General features: G+C 41.5%; 1 protein-coding gene across 3 annotated transcripts in view; it reads right to left on the minus strand.

Moving 5' to 3' along the window:
- ERCC8 (ERCC excision repair 8, CSA ubiquitin ligase complex subunit) overlaps positions 1 to 23,378 on the minus strand; it is a 123,614-nt gene that overhangs the window by 82,383 nt on the left and 17,853 nt on the right. For all 3 annotated transcript variants that reach the window (XM_043546510.1, XM_007055344.4, XM_037902858.2), the window contains exons 8-10: positions 16,903 to 17,006; positions 14,487 to 14,611; positions 8,581 to 8,778 (exon numbers count right to left, since the gene is read on the minus strand). In XM_043546510.1, the coding sequence (XP_043402445.1) occupies positions 8,581 to 8,778; positions 14,487 to 14,611; positions 16,903 to 17,006 (427 nt within the window). The remainder of the gene's footprint in view (positions 1 to 8,580; positions 8,779 to 14,486; positions 14,612 to 16,902; positions 17,007 to 23,378) is intronic.

Consider the following 23,378-nt stretch of genomic DNA (forward strand, 5'->3'; position numbering starts at 1 on the left):
CAAAATACAGCTCCAAAAAAGACAGGGAGATGCAGAGGCAATACAAAGCCAAAATGCCCTGCCGAAGTGCATACTGCTGTTGGTGTACAGTATGCACTGCCTGCTATCCTCACACCCAGCCATGTTATTCAGCCCCTAGACAATACAGACTACTGGGAACAACAATATTACCCCACTGTGCCCCCGCAGCAGTGCTCTCAGAGGCCAATTATAATTAAGGTTTTCTCCTTTACTCTCAAAAATACTGTGCAAAATATAAACATATTGCTACCATCGTTGGCATGTTTTTTTCTGCTGCTTCCAACCTATTCCACGAACAGCATCACCTTCCTTTCAAATGTGCACTCCTCTACCATTCTGCACCTACTGAGGCAGTAGTTAAACAGTTTGTTCCTTCTGTCCACGCAGCCCATGAATGACCAAGGAAGCAGAGAATAACCTGGGTCTCTCAGGATAACCAGAGCAACGCCAACTCCGTTAAATGTCCACAGTGCTCCTGGGGGCAAATGTTCCTTTCTCCACTAAGGTAAGCACCTGAATTCTGAAAGATCCTAGCATTATGAGCCCTTCCAGACCATCCTGCTTTTATTTCTGTAAACCTGTCATGTATGGAGAAATACCCCTTTCTGTTTATAAATTCTGATCCCTGATTTGGGGAGGCAGTGTGGGGGTGGGGGGGAGAAATAATAGGCACATGGGTCCCATCAATTGCCTCAATACAAGTTGGGAAGCTCACGTATGCAAAACCACCAATGATCTCCTGAGCATTACACCAAGCTTTCTAAATTGGTGCAACAGCACCTTTCCCATGGTATCACATGCCTGCATGACAACAGCCGATATCCCCATGCTGAACTGGCTGGATATGGACTGGCAGCATTCAGGGGTGGCCAGTTTCTAGATGGCAGTGGTAACCCACTTGTCCACAAATGGGTGTCACCACATGATGGTATGCTGCAGCTGCAGCTCCCCACAGCTCAGCACATTTCTCCAAATAGGTTGCCTTCCCCATCAGGAAATTCTCTCACCACTGCTGGTCATCCCAGGTCTGCACAACCACCTTTCCAACCAATCCATATTGGTTTCCCAAGCCCAGAAACAGCATAGCACAGGGTGAAGCTGATCCAAAAACCGGTCCTGTACTATCAATTGTTGGTGTCTTCCTTTTCTTCCTCGCACTGCTTCCTCTGCTGCTGTTAGAGGAGCAGCTGCTGCCGCATCATCTGATTGGTGGTACGGTGGGCAAAGTCCATAACTGAATTAATCCGGCTTTGAATGCTGAAATACAGCCGAAGCAGCTTTTGTTCATTCACTGTTGCCAGCATGGAGCGTTGTTGGGTCCCTACTGGCTGACAAAAATCGGAAAATGGCACTAGCCCAGCCAAAAATTAAGTATAGGAAAGTGGAAAAGTAAGAGGAAAAAATGGGAATTTTTTAAACATTTGAACTTGCCTGGCTTTTGCTATGCATCCCATAATGCACAGGAAGAAAAATTTCAGAATGCACACTGCTCAGCAGCAAAGCAAAGAACCATAGAATACCCTGCAAGAATGCCATGCCCTTAGGATGCAGTAAGCCGCCACTGTGCGTACACAATGATGTGTGATGAAAGAAGGCACACCATCTCACATGCACGCTATTAGTACAGCTTATGTAATGCGTGTTACCTGACATGCATCAAAAAGCTGTGGATTAAGCTCCCCCTCCCCATATAGACAAAATCTCAATTATGCAGATGGCCACTTGGGGTTCTGATATTCATCTTATTTGTTTACTAATAACAATGTATTTAAAAAATTAACCATCTGGAAATAATTTGTGCACATTTATGTCTTAGATGTGCAATTATGGGAGCAGTAAGGAGGTGGGAGAAATCTCATTTTGTTCAGGGAGAGAAAAGAAAGAATAGGAACATAATGTGACACTTGTATCATGTTAGGAAGGCAAATATCAAACATGTTCATTATTATTACTGGTCATGTTTATTATGGTAGTTCCTAAGGACCAAACAAGAATGGGGCCCCACTGTGCTGGAGGAGCAGACAGTTCCTGTCCTGAAGAATTTACAATCGAAAGCATCTTCAATTTCTTCGCATTTTATTAATAGGACTCTGGTATTTTCCAGACTGCGATTTATATAGATGCATAGCATAGGAGGATGTTTATATATGGTGCTGTCTCCAAACAGTTATTGAACTGTTAATTATTTGTTAATAATGTTTCACGAAGCACATTTAAGATAAGAAATGCTGCATGTTTAAACAGCTGGAGTGAAATTTACTATGATATAACAGAATATAAATTCTGCTTAAAGCAGCATTGGCTTTTACACTTAGCTATGGAGCTGCTATGATACCTTCAAAATAAGACTCTTCAAAATACCAAGTTAATTTATTGGTACCTAAAATGGATCGTCACTGCTCCTTCTTTCCAAAGGCTCTCTTTTCATATTATATCTAAAGTAAGTTCCAGTACAGGCTGAATTGATTAAAACCTGATACCCATTCTATGGCCCCAGTCATGCAAACACTTGTACACATGAATAAGTTCTCAATGCGAGTTGTCACACTGGCCTCACTGGAACTATTCATGTAAAGTTGTGTGTGTAAGCATCTGTAAGATCTTCTGGATCCCATAATCCTCTGGAAGCACCTGCGAAACATTTTTTTTCTTTTTGGTTTCTCATGATTAATAGGTATATGCTGTGATATACAGACACTAATGTGGAATCTTTTAATCTTGCCAACAGTGCATTTAAGTGTTCTCCACAATTTTTAAGGGGAGACTATTGATCAAGTCAGTCCCTATGTAGTCAAAGATTTTAAACAATGTTAACTCACTAGGATTTGCATACCTCTGTGAATACTTTGCATGTACTGTTTTCACAGATTATATACTTAAAAACAAATTTTGAAATAAAACTTTAGTCTATAGTAAAGTGCAGATTATCACTAAGGCTTTTTAAAAAACCCAGTCTTTCCTTTGAGCAGTGTAATGGGGACATCAGTATATTTACTGGTTTCAGAGTGGTAGCCGTGTTAGTCTGTATCAGGAGAAAGAACGAGGAGTACTTGTGTCACCTTAGAGATTAACAAATTTATTTGAGCATAAGCTTTTGTGGGCTAAAGTCCACCTCATCAGACGCATGCAGTGGAAAATACAGTAGGAAGATATATATTACACATATACACATATACAGAGAACATGAAAAAATGGGGGTTGCCATACCACCGCTTAACGAGACCAATCGATTAAGGTTGGCTATTATCAGCAGGAGAAAGAAAAGCGACGGTCACATAAAGATTACCCTATACCGGAAACCTACTGACTGCTATACTTACCGACATGCCTCCAGCCTTCATCCAGACCATACCACACCACACAATCCCTTCTCTACAGCCAAGCTCTACGATACAACCGCATTTGCTCCAACCCCTCAGACAGAGACAAACACCTACAAGATCTCTATCAAGCATTCTTACAACTACAGTACCCACCTGCTGAAGCGAAGAAACAGATGGACAGAGCCAGAAGAGTACCCAGAAGTCACCTACTACAGGACAGGCCCAACAAAGAAAACAACAGAACACCACTAGCCATCACCTTCAGCCCGCAACGAAAACCTCTCCAGCGCATCACCAAAGATCTACAACCTATCCTGAAGGACGATCCCTCACTCTCACAGATCTTGGGAGACAGGCCAGTCCTCACTTACAGACAGCCCCCAACCTGAAGCAAATACTCACTAGTAACTACACACCAAACAACAAAAACACTAGCCCAGGAACCTATCCTTGCAACAAAGCCCGTTGCCAACTCTGTCCACATATCTATTCGAGGGACACCATCATCGGACCTAATCACATCAGCCACACTATCAGAGGCTCATTCACCTGCACATCTACCAATGTGATATATGCCATCATGTGCCAGCAATGCCCCTCTGCCATGTACATTGGCCAAACCGGACAATCTCCACGCAAAAGAATAAATGGACACAAATCAGACGTCAAGAACTATAACATTCAAAAGCCAGTCAGAGAACACTTCAATCTCCCTGGACACTCAATTACAGACCTAAAAGTTGCAATTATTCAACAAAAAAGCTTCAAGAACAGACTCCAACGAGAAACAGCAGAACTGGAATTAATCTGCAAATTGGACACCATTAAATTAGGCTTGAATAAAGACTGGGAGTGGATGAGTCATTACACTAACTAAAAACTATTTCCCCATGCTAATTTCTCCCCTACTGTTACTCACACTGTTTGAATGGGCCATCCTGATTATCACTACAAAAGTTTTTTTTTCTCCTGCTGATAACAGCCCACCTTAATTGTTTGATCTCGTTAAGAGTTGGTATGGCAACCCCCATTTTTTCACGCTCTCTGTGTATATATATAGATATATCCATATCTTTCTACTGTATTTTCCACTGCATGCATCTGATGAAGTGGGCTTTAGCCCACGAAAGCTTATGTTCAAATAAATTTGTTAGTCTCTAAGGTGCCACAAGTACTCCTTGTTCTTTCTGCAGTATATTTACTGTGAACATTATAACTATTCTGTCTTGCTTTCCTGTCCAAGGATTGTATGGTTTTCAGTTAGCCTAGAGTTTACATTAAATAAAATTATATTAACACAAAACAAATAAACTTATTTGAGCTCCTGAGTCAATTAAGAGCAGAACAATATGTAGACTGCAAAGCACGATGCACGTCTGTGGCAGAGTATAGTGTAATTCTGGGAATTCCTAACACAGAATGCACATAAACCTTGTTTAGTTTGTAATTATCTTAATTTTTCTGTACACTTACTGACTTGCCACATCAGGGCAGGTCATCAACTGCCTTTGTAGGTAGTTGTAATAGACACTTACTATACAAAAAAAGCAAGGTCTCAGGAGAAAAGCAGCTAAATTTTCCAATGAAGTTGCAATTCTTCACACATCAGTGACTCACTTTATACTTAAGGCCACGTTTTTGGCACAGGTATTTTTATTAAAAGTCATGGACAGGATGTGAGCAATAAATAATAAATCTCAGATTTATTGAAGCCGAAGCTGAAGCCCGAGCCCCGCTGCCTGGGGCTGAAGCTGAAGACCAAGCCCCACTGCCCAGGGCTGAATTATTGGAATATTCAAGACGTCATGGAGGTCTCATAAAATCATGGAAACTGTGACAGATTCATAACCTTATTTATACTGTTCCTTAGGTTTGCATGGTGCTTTACAGACAAGACATTGTCCCTACTCCTGACTCTGTCAGGAACTCTCAAACCATGTTTATTATCTGAACACCAGACAGTAAATGCAAAATACTGAACTCCTACAGCAGATTTCACAACCAGGCTTCCCTCTGCACAGCCTCCAAAATAATCATAGAATCATAGAATATCAGGGTTGGAAGGGACCTCATCTAGTCCAACCCCCTGCTCAAAGCAGGACCAATCCCCAACTAAATCATCCCAGCCAGTGCTTTGGCAAGCCTGACCTTAAAAATATCTAAGGAAGGAGATTCCACCACCACCCTAGATAACGCATTCCTGTGTTTCACCACCCTCCTAGTGAAAAAGTTTTTCCTAATATCCAACCTAAACCTCCCCCACTGCAACTTGAGACCATTACTCCTTGTTCTGTCATCTGCTACCACTGAGAACAGTCTAGAGCCATACTCTTTGGAACCCCTTTCAGGTAGTTGAAAGCAGCTATCAAATCCCCCCTCATTCTTCCCTTCTGCAGACTAAACAATCCCAGTTCCCTCCGCCTCTCCTCATAAGTCATGTGTTCCAGTCCCCTAATCATTTTTTGTTGCCCTCCGCTGGACTCTTTCCAATTTTCCCACATCCTTCTTGTAGTGTGGGGCCCAAAACTGGACGCAGTACTCCAGATGAGGCCTCACCAATGTCGAATAGAGGGGAACGATCACGTCCCGCGATCTGCTGGCAATGCCCCTACATATACATCCCAAAATGCCATTGGCCTTCTTGGCAACAAGGGCACACTGTTGACTCATATCCAGCTTCTCGTCCACTGTAACCCCTAGGTTCTTTTCTGCAGAACTGCTGCCGAGCCATTCGGTCCCTAGTCTGTAATGGTGCATGGGATTCTTCCGTCCTAAGTGCAGGACTCTGCACTTGTCCTTGTTGAACCTCATCAGATTTCTTTTGGCCCAATCCTCCAATTTGTCTAGGGCCCTCTGTATCCTATCCCTACCCTCCAGCGTATCTACCTCTCCTCCCAGTTTAGTGTCATCTGCAAACTTGCTGAGGGTGCAATCCACACCATCCTCCAGATCATTTATGAAGATATTGAACAAAACCGGCCCCAGGAGCGACCCTTGGCGCACGCCACTTGATACCGGCTGCCAACTAGACATGGAGCCATTGATCACTACCTGTTGAGCCCGACAATCTAGCCAACTTTCTATCCACCTTATAGTCCATTCATCCAGCCCATACTAACTTGCTGGAAAGAATTCTGTGGGAGACCGTGTCAAAAGCTTTGCTAAAGTCAAGGAACAACATGTCCACCGCTTTCCCCTCATCCACAGAGCCGGTTATCTCATCATAGAAGGCAATTAGATTAGTCAGGCATGACTCTCCCTTGGTGAATCCATGCTGACTGTTCCTGATCACTTTCCTCTCCTCTAAGTGCTTCAGAATTGATTCCTTGAGGACCTGCTCCATGATTTTTCCAGGGACTGAGGTGAGGCTGACTGGCCTGTAGTTCCCAGGATCCTCCTTCTTCCCTTTTTTAAAGATGGGCAATAGATTAGCCTTTTTCCATTAGCCTTCATCCAACCCCTCAGTTATAATAATGGGCCAAATCCTGCTGTCCTCAATACTTCATCAGGCTAACATCTCATCAATGTCAATAGGATATTTGCTTAAGCAGAATTTGAGCCAATAATAATATTGTACTTGTAGCATCTTTACTCCCAGTATCTCAAAGTGATATATAAATACGAATTAAGTGGCACACCATTCTTTGAAGGTAGGTATATATAACAACAACTTAAAGAAACTATTGTAAAGCAACGTCAGGTAACTATTTTAGATCTCTTTATGATGGATAAAGATGAATAGATAACTAAACAGCAAATTGGTGGCTTCTAAGGGACCAATGATCACGAAATTCATGGCCAAAGAGAGGACAAATCCCAACCAGTCGTATATATATGTGGAGGTTCCAAAGGGCTAATTAAGTTTAATGATTAAAAGCCCATCCTGGTTAAGAGAGGAAGTGAAGGTAACAAAAATAATATATACATAAACATATTTGAAAAGGGGAAATAAACAGAAAGCAATATAAAATTGAAAGTTATGGAGGTGTAGAACATTGATGACAGAAGCTAAAGACCTCACAGAAAAATCCATACCTGGCAAGTCTAAGGACAGCAAGCAATTTTTATTTTAAGTGTATTAGGAACAAATGAAATCCTAATAATGGCACAGGACCATTACTAGATGGAGATGGTAGAATTGTTTATAATGATGCAGCACATGTTGAAGTGTTCAAATAATATTTCTGTTCTGTATTTGGGAAGAAGCAGAATGATGTACTTATATTACACATAAGGATGATGAACTAATTTTCCAGTATATTAATAATTCAGGAGGATGTTAAACAATATCTACTACAGATAAATATTTTTAAATCCGCAGGCCCAGATAACTTCCATCTATGACTCCTAAAAGAACTGATGGATGAGATCTCTGGCTTGCTGATGTTAATTTTCAATAAATCCTGGAATACTGTAGACAACTGGAAGAGTACTCAAGTTGGGCCAATATTCAAAGAGGCCAAGAATGGGAAGCTATATTCTGGAAAACAGTGACTCTGAAAAGGATTTAGGAATCATACTAGACAAACAACTGAACATGAGCTTCCTGTGCGATGCTGTGGAAGAGGGCTAATGTGATTCTTGTTTAGATAAAGTGAAGTAGGGAGGTAATTTTACCTCTGTATGCAGCATTACTGAGATTTATTCTTGAACACTGCATCCAGTACATCTGTTCCCATTTTAAAAAGGATGTTGTAATTTGGAGAGTGCAGAGAAGAGCCACAAAAATTATTTGAGAGCTGGAGAAAATATCTTTAAAAGAGAGACTTAAGGAGCAATTTGTTTGCTAATCAACAAAAATATCAAGAGGTGAATTAACTATGTTGTAAAAATAGCTGCACAAGGAGAAACTAAAAGGCACAAAAAGCTCTTTAATCTATCGGAGAAAGGCAGAACAAGCACCAATGGCTGGAAGTTAAAGCCAGACAAATTAAAATTACAAAAAAAGAAAGAAAAGAAAAAATTTTTTTTTTGGACAGGGAGAATGATGAACTAGATAGCCAGTGGAATAAACTACTAAGGGGAGAGGTAGATGCTCCCTCTCTTGATGTTTATAAATCAAGATGAGATTTAACATACCCAAGTTACTTGACTCAGTACAGGAGTATCTGGATGAAATTCTATGGCCTATGTTGTATAGGTCAGACTAGATGATGTGTTGATCTCTTTCTGGCCTTAAAATCTATGAACTCATTATTTTATGAACATTCTAAACTCCCTTAAGTACTTCACTTACCTGAAAATTAGGCTGAAATACACAGCAGTCAACAGTACTATAATGTCCCCTAAGCATAGTTATCAGTTCTCCTGAGTAGATTGTATAAACAGCAATGGTGCTACCATATGGTACAAACGCAAATTCTGGATCACAGCCAGTAGAGATGGTGAATTTTAGTCCTTTTCTGCTTTCATTACAGACTTTCCCATAGTTCACCTGTAGGATGCAAGATTAAGCTGTTAGCTATTATTATACAAAGCTAATTCTTGTGGTTTAAATTATTAAAACAAATTTAAAATTAAGAGTTAAATTCTCAATAAAACAATGGTTATGCAAGCACCTTGCTACTTTGGAATTTAACACAACTGTGAGCTTCCCAAATGCATACACCTTATTTTTGGGTTCCAAAGTTAATGAAAACAGCATAATGAATAGGGTAAATTGTACTGAGTGGAAGATATGAAACAATGTACTCTATTTGAAGTATAAGAGATGTCATTTATTCTCATTCTGAACAGGTGAGTGAGTTTCAACTGGGATTGATAGGTGATATGTGTTGGGCAGGAGGTGGCCCAAGATCACAATATAAAGTATGAAAGGGTAGATTAGTTATGCTGATGCCATTTTCTGGTTGGTAACTGGAAGATGGTTACTAGTAAGAGCATTCGTGGGATGGTATAATGGCCAGTATTAAGACAGTTTGTGGAACTTTAAATCTGGCTTTCTGGCTTTCAAACATAACATAATTTCTTCCAAAGGCCAACATCTCAATAAGGCTATTTTACATTCAAGTATATGTCTTTTTATCCATAACTATCTCAATTATTTTTTGTTTGGGAATTTCTTATAGTTGTTTAAATTTTTGATTAACTCTCATGATGGCAATATACCAAATATTTCAAAAATAAGTCAAGTAAATGGATTTCTCTCTGACATTATAATTTGTTAGTGATTTAAAACCCAATGTTGCAATTTTAAATTAATGCATACAGGCTCTTCGGTGTCATTGCCAATTGTATAATCAGTTCTCTGCAAAATCACTGCTGAAAAAAAGTTCTGCACAGGCCTTCTGATGCAAAACCAGTTACTTTCCGCGTGGAATTTACAAGTAATTGCTTGCACATTCCTTGAACCAGAACTATTTACCTTCCAGAAATTAAAAGCTCCACCAAGTGTGTCTGTAGACACTTCTGAAGTTGTTGAACCAGAACCATGTGGCTTATGAAGTTAATAGATTCAGACTATTCCATGGAAGATTATATATTCTGCAAGAACTATGAAGAAGTTTCTAAGGACATCAAACATATGAGAGCTCTCAGAGATTTATATTTTCATAGTTAAATCAAACATTTTCACTTAACCTTAAAAAACATTAATGAAAACAGCCATACAATTCTGGAATCTCGAACCAACCTATTCTACAGATGACAATATAAAGAAGATTGATTTTTTTTCCAAATGTGAAAATACTTTCCCCTTCCCCTCCATAGTCCTGTAACTCAAAAATACAAAACAAAAATCACACACAGACACACACAAAATAACTTCTCTAACCTCATTTTCCCCAATGTTTCTTTTCTGGCCAGAATTCACATATGAGAATGTTAGGATATAGATATTCAGGCCTGTCTGTAAAGGCCTATACTCTAAGAATTTAGGTGTATTCTTATCACGTAGCTAGTTATAGAGGTATTAAAGAAAGAATCAAAACCACTGTCTGCCGGTGTAAGGTCCTTCTCTTACTGTGACAGTCTGAGGCCCTGTGCTTCGGCTAAGATCTTTGGCTAAGCAGCAGAGGCAGCCATAAGCTGGGAAGTGAAGGGTCACATCCTCACATTCCAAACTAGTCACATTGAAATAAGGTGCTATTGGGCTGTTAGGAATACAATCCTGTCCTGACAATGCCTATTGCCTCCAGAGAAAGGGAAGTGCTTAGAAGATGTAAAAGGAAACTTAGTTTGATAGTATCCTGTCTGGCAAGAACTCACTCATCAATAGCTAGGATGTGAAATCCTCATTTCTTTCAGAGTAGCAGCCCTGTTAGTCTGTATTCGCAAAAAGAAAAGGAGTACTTGTGGCACCTTAGAGACTAACAAATTTATTTGAGCATAAGCTTTCGTGAGTTACAGCTCACTTCATTGGTTTGCATCCGATGAAGTGAGCTGTACTCACAAAAGCTTATGTTCAAATAAATTTGTTAGTCTCTAAGGTGCCACAAGTACTCCTCATTTCTTTGTTGTTCTATCACTGTAGTCCCCATTTCCCTATTGTCTGTATAATCTCTGTCTGGTTCTGTGATTGTTTCTGTCTGCTGTATAATTAATTTTGCTGGGTGTAAACTAACTAAGGTGGTGGGATATAACTGGTTAAATAATCATGTTACAATATGTTAGGATTGGTTAGTTAAATTTCAGTAAAATGATTGGTTAAGGTACAGCTAAGCAGAACTCAAGTTTTACTATATAGTCTGCAGTCAATCAGGAAGTGGGTGCGTGTGTGTGTGTGTGTGTGGGGGGGGGAATGGGAACAGGGATGGGGGTCGGGAAATTGGAATCATGTTTTGCTAAAGGGAGAAATGGGAACATGGACACAGGTAAGGCTCTGTGGTGTCAGAGCTGGGAAGGGGGACACTAAGGAAGGAAACTGGAATCATGCTTGCTCGAAGTTCACCCCAATAAATATCGAATTGTTTGCACCTTTGGACTTCGTGTATTGTTGCTCTCTGTTCATGCGAGAAGGACCAGGGAAGTAAGTGGGTGAAGGAATAAGCCTCCAACAGAGAAATTTCAGGTTAAAAAAAATATTTCCACGCTCATGGAAATGAGAGGAGAGTTGAAATCTAACTTGAATAACGAAAACAGGGTCACATTCTTAACTATAATAAAGTAGCTACCATTGCTCCATAATGCAGAAGTTGAGAGCGAGGGGAAGCTAGATAAGTTAAGTCAGTGTGTGCACGGAAGCAGCCATTCGAGCCAGCAGGCTCAGATTAAAAGGAGCTGCAGGGCCTTTGCAGGTAGCTTGCAGCTGGGACCAGAGGGACAATGAAAGGTGCTCCTCTGTAGTCCATGGAGTTCAACTGGCTATATTTGCATAAGCTGAGAGGGAGAGGACTTGAGAACTTTAACCTTAAGGCAGAGACCTTTGTGGGAAGTGGGGGGGCAGCTCCCTCCCCGCCCCCAGCTCTGCTCCGGCCCTGACCGCAGCCATGTCCCTGGGTCCTGGCCCAATCCCCAGCCTCAGCGTGGTTCCACTCCTGGCCCTGCCCCCAGCCTCAGCCACACGTGGGGCTGGGAGTGGAGCCACATCTGGCTGCGGGCTGGCTACCAGTCCCCACCGCAGATTGGCTACAGCTCCGTTCCTGCCCCCGCCCCCAACCACAGCTCTGCTCTCAGACCCTCCCCCAGCTGCGGCCCCAGCCTCAGCCCCTTTACCCCTGTCTGCATGGCCCCCCACCGAGTCGTGGTCCTGCTCACAGCCCAGCTCCACGGGGAAGGTCGACAGGGGTAAGGGGGGCATGACCCTCAGCACCAACAGTAATCAAGGGTAAAGGCAGAAACAACCCAACAGCCCACCTCGTCATTCCCATGCATGTACACAGAAAGAGAGCTGCAAATCCTAACTGGAAATATGTACTAATATCTACAAACTTGTGTATAAGAAAGGGCACTATGGGATAGCAGGTGGACACCATCAAGTTCTGCCTTGGAAGAAGCAGGAAATGAGGTGGTCAGTGCCATTCTGCCTTTTATTCCCTCAGATGGGAGAGCATGAAATCATGCAGGGCACAGATGCAGCCCCCAAAGGCACTGCTGGTCAAAAATTCTGATCTTGTGCACATGAGGTACATGCACACCGTAAGTGGGATCCACACAAAGAATGGTAGAAGTGGTAAACTTTGCTTCTGCTTTTGTAATCAAAATCCCTATTCAGGAGAGCAAATACTTAGATGTTCTCTGTTTTTGCATCCACCCATTTCTTTCCCAGTAAGAAGGTAACCTAGTTCTATAGGCCAAACTCTCCTTGCCAACTTAAAAGGGATAAATATTTACTCAGACTCCAGAGTAATTCTTGTGGGATGCTGTGAGAAATGCCTCTCTCAACCTGCTCCATAACAAAATCTACAAACTGTCGAAAGCCAAAATTCACCCTCTTTCTGGAATTTTGACAGTATTATCAAAGATAAGTTTCAGCTCTAAGCCTTCTCCTTAGTCATCGCTACGCCCAGGGCTCCTCAGCCCACTCTCTTTATATCCACTCTCTGGAGAGCCACTCCCACCTCCCTTTGGGGTATGTCTTCATAGCAGAGTTAACACTTGGGATCTTACTCAGGTGTTGCCCCTCACCCCCTTCCCATCCATGAACAAAACCTTCTCATCTGAGTTTAGTGGTGCTTTCAGTCTGGGCTAGATCACTTATATGGGGCTGTAGGCTAAAACCTGAGTGAGGCTTTCATTTGGGCTGGTAACATTACCCATTTTACAATGAGGATGCAGACTAAATCACGCATCCCGCAATTCCCCACCATGTGCCCTGAAAAACAGACAAGTTTTCCCACAATTCACTGGGAAAGAATCATAAGCAGGTCATCTTACGGTAGCACAAAGAAGCATGGAATATGCCCCCGGAAGTCTCAGCAACCCACATGCGTAAATGTAGCACAAAGGGGTAGCAACAGTAACTCAGGTATGACTTTGCAGTGTGGCTGCCCACACCCAGGCTAACCCAGATACTCAGAATCTGGTGCCTATCAGTGAATGCTGGTGCTGAATTAATGCTGCAGTGAAGACATACCCTTAGAATATCTAGGTGGGGTACTGAGCCTTTTTGCATCAGAAGGAACCCACTAATCTCTTCCCAGCAAGATCAACCCCTGCCAAAAGGAAAATGCTGCCAGATTTTTACGCTCACTTTAGGGCTTATCCTGTTCCCACTGACAGGAGTTTTTTGTCATTTATTTGAATGGGAGCAGGATTTGGCCCTCAGTTTGTACTTTTGGGTAGGGATTGCCATTTATACTTATCTAAGTTCTTAATTAAATGTTTTTAGAGTGTTCCGAAACTTTAATTTTATATCACTAGAGTTGTATTTTCATTGGGACTGTATATCTAATATTCTCTAGGGAGCAGGTGCAGCAGCAGTTTAAAGCAGGCACAAGAGCAATGGGGGTAGGGAGACTAGAGAGATGAAGGAATATAATCTGTATTCCTACTGAAAGTTTGTTGTGATCTGTGACACCAGGCACTAGTTGTCCCTACTGGATGACCCCGCTGCCTTGGTGCAATCTGCATGAAGGTGTCCTTTTCTTGGAGGGGGGTGGAGATGGCCTTCAGGAATTACCTAAAAAGGCCATTCAGGATCCTCTGTGGTTGGAACCAATGAGAAGTGGCCTTCCAGTGGCTAAAAGGGTTAGGAGGGAGCACGTACAAAACAGACTGCATAAAGAGGGCTATATGCAGCCTACTTCTCTCAGCGGGTCTCAAACTTATTTGGAAAGAGCTATACCTACTGACAAGAGATTAATTCAGTCTCCATACTTATTCAGTCTGTGGTATGGACACCCACCCAGTGAAAAGTAGACTGAGAACCAAATTTATTTCAGACAAGCTGCCAACAGATGTTAGTGCTTTCTGGTTACAGCCAGCCTGACCTGGATTTGAGCTACTGTCACAAATGACTGGTTTTATAGTCTCATTTTCAAATGGTGGGCCATGCAGGCCTCTTAGTTACTAATTTTCACTTGACAAAATGATAGAAAATAAATTATTTTGATTAAAAATACATAGATCAACTGAGATTACGCAGCAGTGTCCAGCACAAGATTTACTTCCAAAGCTAAATTATGTATCATAACTGGACCACTGGTCTATTAGTCTCTTAAAAGTAACCAAGAAATGCAACTGAAGGTCCTTTAAAAACCTTACCAATGTGTTTTCCCCACTGGAACTATTCCAGAGTCTCATCCGGTCATCTGTACCAATAGTCAGAAGATGAAGTCCATCACTTGTAAAGCATAAGCCATTAACTCTTCCATTATGAGCAGTGTTTGCTGTCAGGAAAATATGAGTCTGTTCAGTTATTTAGGGAAGATTTATTATTTTATTTTGTACACCTGTAGTACTGAATGCACTATTTAAATACTCAAACAACTTTCCACTCAAGAATATATAAATGTTTATTTGAAAGCAACAAAGATTCTTATAAAATATATATTGTAAAACCTTTGGATTTTGATGCCAAGTGATGAAGTTCCTTCTACGTTAGATTCTATATTGTGAATGTATTATGTGCGTTTGAACGTACTTCATTCAAAATGAGAGTAAACATACAAAAGTTTCAATGCCCTTTTCAGTTTCTGCAGATATCATGATGCTCAGATGACATTACAGTAACATCAAAAGTAAAGCAAAGTGCTAATGACGACTTCCAAAAAGGACCCAATCCTGAACTCTGTGTCTTTGGCAAAACATTGACTGACTTTAATGGTTGTTTTGGATGCAGAAATAATGCAGGATCTGACACTATTTTAAAGGTTTACAAGTGTTTCTGTAGACAGCTTTTCCTCCGTCTATAATAAGAATATATTTCTCTTTTGCAGCATAAAATATAAGCTCTTTGTGAACATGATGTGAAAGCTATTTGTCTAATGATCTGTTCTGTAGCACCCCACCACAAAGATTGTTTACATCTACATTTTTTACATACGTAAAGAAGTCTTTTGCACACTTAGTCCCCTTCCCCAAGTTCGTAATTTGGAGCTTCCATTTTACTTTGTTAAAACTGCTTTACCTGCTTTGCAAAATTTTTTGAAGAAATTACTGAGCTAAGTTTATTTTACAGTTCTGATCTAGTATTTCAAATGTTTCTCTTCCATTGTTGACAATTTGTTCCTCAGTTCCTATTTTAAAAACACCACAAACCTAACAGTTCTCATGAAACTATATACACACACACTTCAAAATTTGTCCTTCCAGAGAGAAAAAAATAATCAAGTGGGGAGCACAGGAATTGTGTGTTTAAAAATCTCTAACATACAACAGTCATCCAAGAGAACAGATTCCCCCTCCCACCCCTGTCTTCGGCATTTCTAAAGCACCTCTCTGAGTTATCGATTTTTGTACTTTCATTAATCCATTTTAAGACAACATACACAGAAGTCCATTTGTTGGGACCCAAAAGTTGTAAGCTAAATTAAAAAGAAATTCTTAGTTCTCCCAGTATGTTGTCATTTCAATAACTTTGAGTGTCAATTACATTTTTAATTCTCAAAACCAATCATTCATATTCCATATATGCAACAGAGAACATGAGACAGCACAAAGCTAAACCACAGCCTACAAAACAAACTCAATGTTGTTTTATGTATAAATCCACCATCAGTATTTTCCTGAATAAAACTCTGATCCTACATGATTAACTTTACACACTGTAATTAGTCCAATTTATGGGACTGCTCACAGTGCTTAAATTCAGGCATGAGTTAATCTTTTCAGGATTAGGATTAGACACAGTTTTTTACTTTGTCCGTTTTAAAATCAAACACCCTCTTTCGTTTCAGAAGATGCTTTATGAGATCTAATATTTGGTTTTGTTTGTCCAGTGTATGGAACTTGGATCCAGAATTAATCCAAATTAATTTCTGAACTACGATTTAAAGTACGGTGCTGTTCCTTTAATTTAGTTTGCTTCCCAAGTGCAGAAATTGTGTTTAGCTGCATTCGTATAAAATGTTAATAATGTTAATGTTTTAACCAGGGCATATTTAGTATATTCCAGGACCTATCCACCTTTGTTAGTATTCAAGTAACAGCATAATTTAGCATTAAACAAAGTTAAAATTAAATTCTGAATTTTATAACTAACCTAATACATATATATGTCTTGCTTAGTATAGATGAAGATATCTAGCGTTAATCTAGAAGACCAAAGCATAACAAAATCCAGTGGCTGGAACTTGAAGCTAGCCAGACAAACTGGAAATATGCACACATTGTTTAACAGTAAGGGTAATTAACCACTGGAACAACTTATCAAGGGGTGTGGTCAATTCTCCATTATTTGAAAACTTTAAATTCCCACTGACTTCAAACAGAGCCAAGATTTTATCCAGTATGCCTTTTAAAAAGATATGCTCTAGTTCAGCCACAGGTTACTGGGTTTAATGCAGGAGTTACCAGGTGAAATTCTATGGTCTGTGTCATACAAGAGATCATACTAGATGATCACAATGGTCATTTCTTGCATTAAAAACTGTGATGGTATAAATTCAAGAATGCTTCTAGGTAAAGATGTACCGTACCACCACCATCATATTTCCTTTATAAATATATTCTTTATTACCTGCTTCAGAAGATGCTTTTGACTTCTCCCCATTGTACTGATCAAGAGTAATCAGACATCCAGATGCTCTCCTCACATCCCAGAGTTTTACTCTACTGTCAGCACTAAGAAAAATAAATTGTATGGATTTATTGATTAGCCTCCAAACATCCCCATCTTTTTCTGTCATGGGTCCAGTAGATGTTCCCATTTTGCGCTGGATTCTGCCCTGATTTACACCTTGTGATATCACATTCAAGCTAATGAGAATGCAGAGAGTGGACGTCAAGGCAGACTTTGAGCTTCTTGCTCATCTACACAATGTTTGAATAACTAGTACAATATTATCGTACTTGTTAATAATATTGTGTAAGTACAATAACAAATAGAATGTGGTTGCAAAAATGCTAAGGAACAAGATACAAGTCTATCTAGTCCTTGGAGAAATGATATGCCCATGTAATTAAAAATAACAGCATAAAAGCAGGAAAAGATTAATTGTGTCCCTATTCTGTAAACAAGAAGATAGGTTATTTGCTTTGCTATTTTTTCCCCTTACTGTTTTCTGCTGCTAACGTTGCACACTGAATGTGTGCTGAAAAGGCAGCAGTGCACCAACTGAAAGCAGCAGCTTTTCATTTTGCTTATGAATCAGTGGTACCAAGTATTTCCAACAACGTTTTCTGTGTAAAAATAGATTTGGATTAATAAAGGCAGCAGCATATTTTGCCTTCATCTGAGAATATAATACACACACACACTTGTTCTGGAGGAGAGACCCCAAATTGTACCCACTTTATATAATGCATATTTATGGTGACACAAAGTCTACTTGATTTCACACACACACACACACACACACACACACACAACAAAAAAAGAAAAAGAAGGCGAACACCAAAATTTAACAGTAAGAAAATGTTCTGCATTCCTGAGTGAATAAGATACAAAATGTTGGGGGCACTAATTCTCTCTGCAGCTCTTATAGATTGTTCATTCATTCATCCATTCAGGCTTTATCTTCCCTATTCTTGAAGATAGGTCATAAGTTTACAACAATCTGTCTCTGTCTGGATTCCTATAATTTTAAAAATAGCGTCCAGTCACACAAACTAAGTAGAGGGACACAGTCAAGAGTAGCTTGTCCATGATCTCAATGTAGTCAGCAGGGAAAACATGTTTTTTTTAAAATGGAAATATTAAGCAAAAGACATAGCAGTGGGTATTTTCCTTAGGTTCACAACCTGACAATGCACAGCTGTACCATAACAGTATACTTCCAAGTTAGCCAAATTTTGGCTTTCTCCAATTTTTTTTTTATTTCAGCTAAAATTAGGCAGCTAACAAAGTGTAAACACCTGTACCTTCACAGATTCCAGGTATACTGAATTGTAGTGAAGACACCAAGAGCTACAGGTACCCAGCTACAGAAAATTCTCTTCCCAGCAGAGGTCTCTCTGAATGCTTTATGTCAAGCTCAGGGAATCTGGTTAAATGTGTTATTCACTTCTGGGTTCAGTACTGGCTGAATGTTAGTAAATCTGAGTAACTTCCCTGGGACTCAAACCTTTGCATGCATCTTAAGAGAGAATCTCTACCTGAAAACATATGTATTTAAATGTATTCATTGTAGTCACTGAACAGCCTACAAGATTTGAGATATATCATGCACCACTAATAGAGGTGTGTTAAAAAAAAAAAAAAAAAAAAAGAAGAGGTAGAGCTTTCTTTCCTCTTCTTTAAACCTGTTGCTTACAGTAACCAAGTGCTGGTGACTGGCTCCCTCTGTGCTGGGTGTCTTACAACACGAGTGCTGAGGAAATGCTTGTTTAAAAAGGCATAGCTTGCTGCATGCTTTGAAGGGGGTGAGATTCATGGTTAGCTCAATCTCCTGTGGGAAGCACGTTCCATAACCACACATCCTTCAGCACGGATCCTCTGTCACAAATCCATGTTGAAACTTAAGCTCTGTGTGTCCCCGTCACAGCTGCTACACATTGATATTTAGATGTAGTAAGGAAGTCAGCAGGACATGGACTGCTTAAACACTTTGAACTCTAGGAATGAGATGCCTTCAACAAGGCGTGAAGTTACCTTTAAAAAGCAACAGGAACCCATGAAGAGGCCTGAGATAGAACTTAGTTCATAACTAAATTTGGAAATTAACTCAAATTAACATTCAGAACATGACAGCTTTACCAGCTGAAATCTGATGGATCACATACCTTTTTTTCTCTTCTCTGAAAAGCTTTCCCACTTTTGCACCTATAATCAGCCCCAGTTTTTCTACTGCAGCTAGAGAGTTCTTCACTATGTTCCTACAAAGCAGTATTCTTGAAGAAAGATGAAGATTCTCTCTCTGTCCTTTGTAACTGTATCCTGTGAGAAAGTCATCCTTAGCAGGTCATCCATCAAGGAACATACATAAATCATATCTTTGGTCTGATTTCTCAAGCCCCACATCTTCTCATTTCCTTTGTCAATAGTGAACATCTAACTCTACCATTTGTTTTCTTCTCCCTCTTATCTCTGTGCCTTCTTCAAGCTACTTCTGTGTGTAACGCAGCAGGCAGGATTGAACCTGGGACCTCTGAAGCTTAGTGTATGAGCCTCTACTGTATGAGCTAAAAGCCAGATGAGGTTGTAGCAGACTCCTTAATCTCTAAGTGGTCTAAGGTGCCACTAGCGGGGGACAGAGCCCCACACCCAGCAGGCCTGTGTTACATATGCATGGACAGACATTCCACTCCAAGTATCTATCAGTTTTCCAGATCACTTGTAAAAAGACTTTTTTAAAGTCTTTGACGAGGTTCCCAAACACTAATCTATATCAGTCAACTGTTCTTTGCACCTCTACATTTTCATAAATAGAAAGAGAACAATAAAACAAAAACAAAACAATTCTCAGTTAGTACCTGGCGTGGCATCTACAAGCGTATTTTTATCTTTTTAGTGATGTCCTTCTAAATGGCAAACTCATTGGAGCAGGTGTGTCAGTTCCTGGCAATTGCACCCGTATTTCCCTGCAGTGGCTCAGGATTCTGTTGTCAATGTACGGAAACCATGGACTGGGTGCTGGGCCTGGCTTCCTCCCATTTGTACAGATGGTATGGGACAGACAGATGCTGAGATATCACTTTGATCAATTAAAGAAAACAAAAGCCCCCCGCCCCCAAAAAGCACCCACTCTCAGACTTCCATCTCCCCACCCATTGCCTTTCTTGGGTGAAGACCCGCATCTCTTTCCCTTCTGACTGGGTATTTCCTGGTTAAACAACTCCACCTTCATTGTTTCAGAGTAGCAGCTGTGCTAGTCTGTATTCGCAAAAAGAAAAGGAGTTCTTGTGGCACCTTAGAGACTAACCAATTTATCTGAGCACAAGCTTTCGTGAGCTACAGCTCACTTCATCGGATGCATAAAGTGGAAAGTATAGGGTGGTATTTTCCACTTTATGCATCCGATGACGTGAGCTGTAGCTCACGAAAGCTTATGCTCAAATAAATTGGTTAGTCTCTAAGGTGCCACAAGTACTCCTTTTCTTTTTGCACCTTCATCGTGTTATTCTCCGCAAAAGACTCTGCCTAAGCAGGACTGCTTACTTTCTCTTCAGAGACTAACAACAGAGTGATGGCCAACAATTATAAGATACCACACAACACTTCCTATGCAAGTCTACTTTAAAGGTAACAGCATTACAGAGAAAACATATTAAACAATAAAAGAACCTACACATCTGCTAATACATTTACCAGAGATCACCCCATCACTTTAACCAAGGTTTCTTGTTGGAGATTAGTCCTTCAACCCCCCTAGGCGTTCCCAATGGTCATAAGTTCATCACAGCCTCACTTTAGAACAAGCACTCAGTCTTCTGGGGCCTCATAGGCCAAAATCCTTCCAACCCTTCCCTCAGGATTGCAGCCCACCTTAGACCAGAAGTCCTGTTGATTTGCTGGAGACCAGGAAGGAGGCCCTGAGCCTTTTTACAATGACGATATCTATCCAAAAATCCTCTTTGTCTGTTGGTCCCTGGAGATCCAGTTTGAACTAGTATATGTGAACCTCTCCAGTGGGTGGCTTCACAGGGCTGACGACTGAAGGAATTACATTAGAAGATCTGAGGTAATATACAACCCCACAAAGCACAAACAACTGCATTTTTAATAAATGGATTCCAAAGGCACTGAAATTAATTCAGTAATATTTATCTTACGTCCATAAAGTTTGTCCAGAATATTGTCATATCCGTCTCAGAAGGTAGTGTCCTTACGAGTGTCCTGTGACGTACCACATACTCTAATTACATAACAATAATAATGGTTTCGCCGCTTAAAGCATTAAGGGCTAGCATAGGTTAGTTGCTAGACGCCCCCCCTCAAAAAAAAAAAACAAAAACCAAAAGCGGGGGGAAGACTTTCTATTGAAAGTGAAGACTGTTGTAAGGGGGAAAAGACAAAAAAAAATGGAGGAACTTCATGTAGGGAGCCAGTGTGGTCTCCCTCCGAACTAGAGGGTGAGGAGCCACTCTCTCAGACTATGTGGGCGGAGCCAGGCCAAGCTTACTCCACCCCCCGGAAGGGGAGGGGATGGAACAGGACATACAAAAGGCAGGGCTCTTAGCCCAGTGAGGGAGACAGACACAGGCCGCTAGCTGCTGGACCCTGCTGCTGAACCAGTGGACACCCTGGACCAGGGCAAACCTGACCCAGAGCGGGAACTCGGGTTACCAGAACTGCCGGCTGCAGAGTACTCCGAGGAACTGGAGGAGCCGGGCAGCGATCTGAGTCTGAGTCAGCCTGATGCTGAGAAGCTGGAGCTACCAGGGGCTGTATATCCCGACGAGAGGGAGGAACCAGAGGGACCCACTCGAGAGACCGGGCAGGAAGTAGCCCAGGGGCAGAACTGGACAGTGAGGTGAGTTGGTGTTTGGTCAGCGTGTTGCAGACGGATCCCTACTGACCCAGTGGCAGGACCCCCCCGCCCCACCCATTCTCAGGGCCCTGGGCTGAAATGCAGTGGAGTCGGGTGGGCCTGCGTTCCCCTACCCCTGCCACGGGCTGGCAGAACCCCGATAAAGCATCACAGACTCTTGCTGGCGCTCACCTGCCTGGGGGGCAGGTCACGGACTCTTGCCGGCACTCCCCTGCCCGAGGAGCGTGCCACAGACTCTTGCCGGCACTCCCGTGTCACGCCAACTGCGACGTCCCACCTCCCTCCATTAGTTCCCCGTCGACAGAGAGATGTGACCAGGGCCTTTCGATGAGGCAGTAGCTCCCCCGCATAGTGGCTCGGCAGACCAACTGAGACCTTGCTACACTTCATACTGTTTTCCTCTTAAAAATACCCGAGTAAACTTCTTTCAGAATCAGATATATCACCAAGTTCTAGAAGGAGATTGCTGTCAAAGTCTAACTTTGTTTCATTCAAAATTTTGCATTATTGCTAGTACAGTTAGGGTTCATACTGAGACCTGAGGGTCAAGAGTGACAATCCCACCAGATCTCTTTGTGATGATAAAAATAGTATTGTGAACTATACTCATCCTTAGAAAGGAACCTGTTTTATTGCTGCAATCTGTCAGAGATGATATACTGTCTCCGTCGTATTCTGTTTTTTCTGTTACGACACGAACTTGGGTCTGGAAAGTTGATTCAGTGCTATGGAGTATCCTTGGTAAATTACACACACCCAGCACCCCATACTTCCTGGTCATGTCCTTCCATCTGTCAGCAGAAGCTTAAAGCTTTGCAACAAGCCTCTGACAAGCCTTGGGATATTCTTCCTCTTTTGAATCCGTTATGTCATGTCCAGGACCTTGATCAGTGAAATCTACAGAAGCTAGTGTTTTTGTGAGAAACTGAAAACCTCTCTCTGCTTGTACTGTGTGAAAGCAGCATCACTGTCACTGGGTGAACTGCACCTCTGACCTCTCCTTTCACCCTCCACATCCCTTGCCATCTTCAGGTCTCAAGCCTCTAACCATCGCTTGTGATTCTCCCATTCTCAGACCAGATCCTGGGTAGCAGTCCCTTGGGACTAACACTGATTGCCTCATCTGGTATGACTTAGTTTCAGACCCTCCAGGGCAATGTCAGCGATAATCAGAGGCTGTCACCGGGCAACTGGGTCTTAAAGGAGAGAGTCAGGGCCTAGCTTGCCCGTTTCAGCTCTCTGAGAACTTACCTGGGAGTTACTGCTTGCCTCAGGTGACTGGTTAACGGTCAATCAGTAGAGAAGCACTCACACCCTATTAAAAATGAGTTCAGTCAGAGGGAGTGCTCTCAGGAGGAAGGTGCTTCTGGGGAGGAGAGGCTTGTAAGAGGACGGCAAACCCAAAGGGAGACATCCCCTTAAACGGAACAGGAGTATCCCAGGGGAAAGAACTGCAAGAGCTCCAGAAGAGAAAGTGTTCCCCAAATTGAGGGAGCAGCCGTACCCTGAAGGGAAGGGATCTGAGACTTTTCCAGGAGAAAAAGATGAGTGTTCTGGGAGAAGG

Source organism: Chelonia mydas, chromosome 5 (assembly GCF_015237465.2).
Source record: "Chelonia mydas isolate rCheMyd1 chromosome 5, rCheMyd1.pri.v2, whole genome shotgun sequence".
Classification (NCBI taxonomy): Eukaryota; Metazoa; Chordata; order Testudines; family Cheloniidae; genus Chelonia; species Chelonia mydas.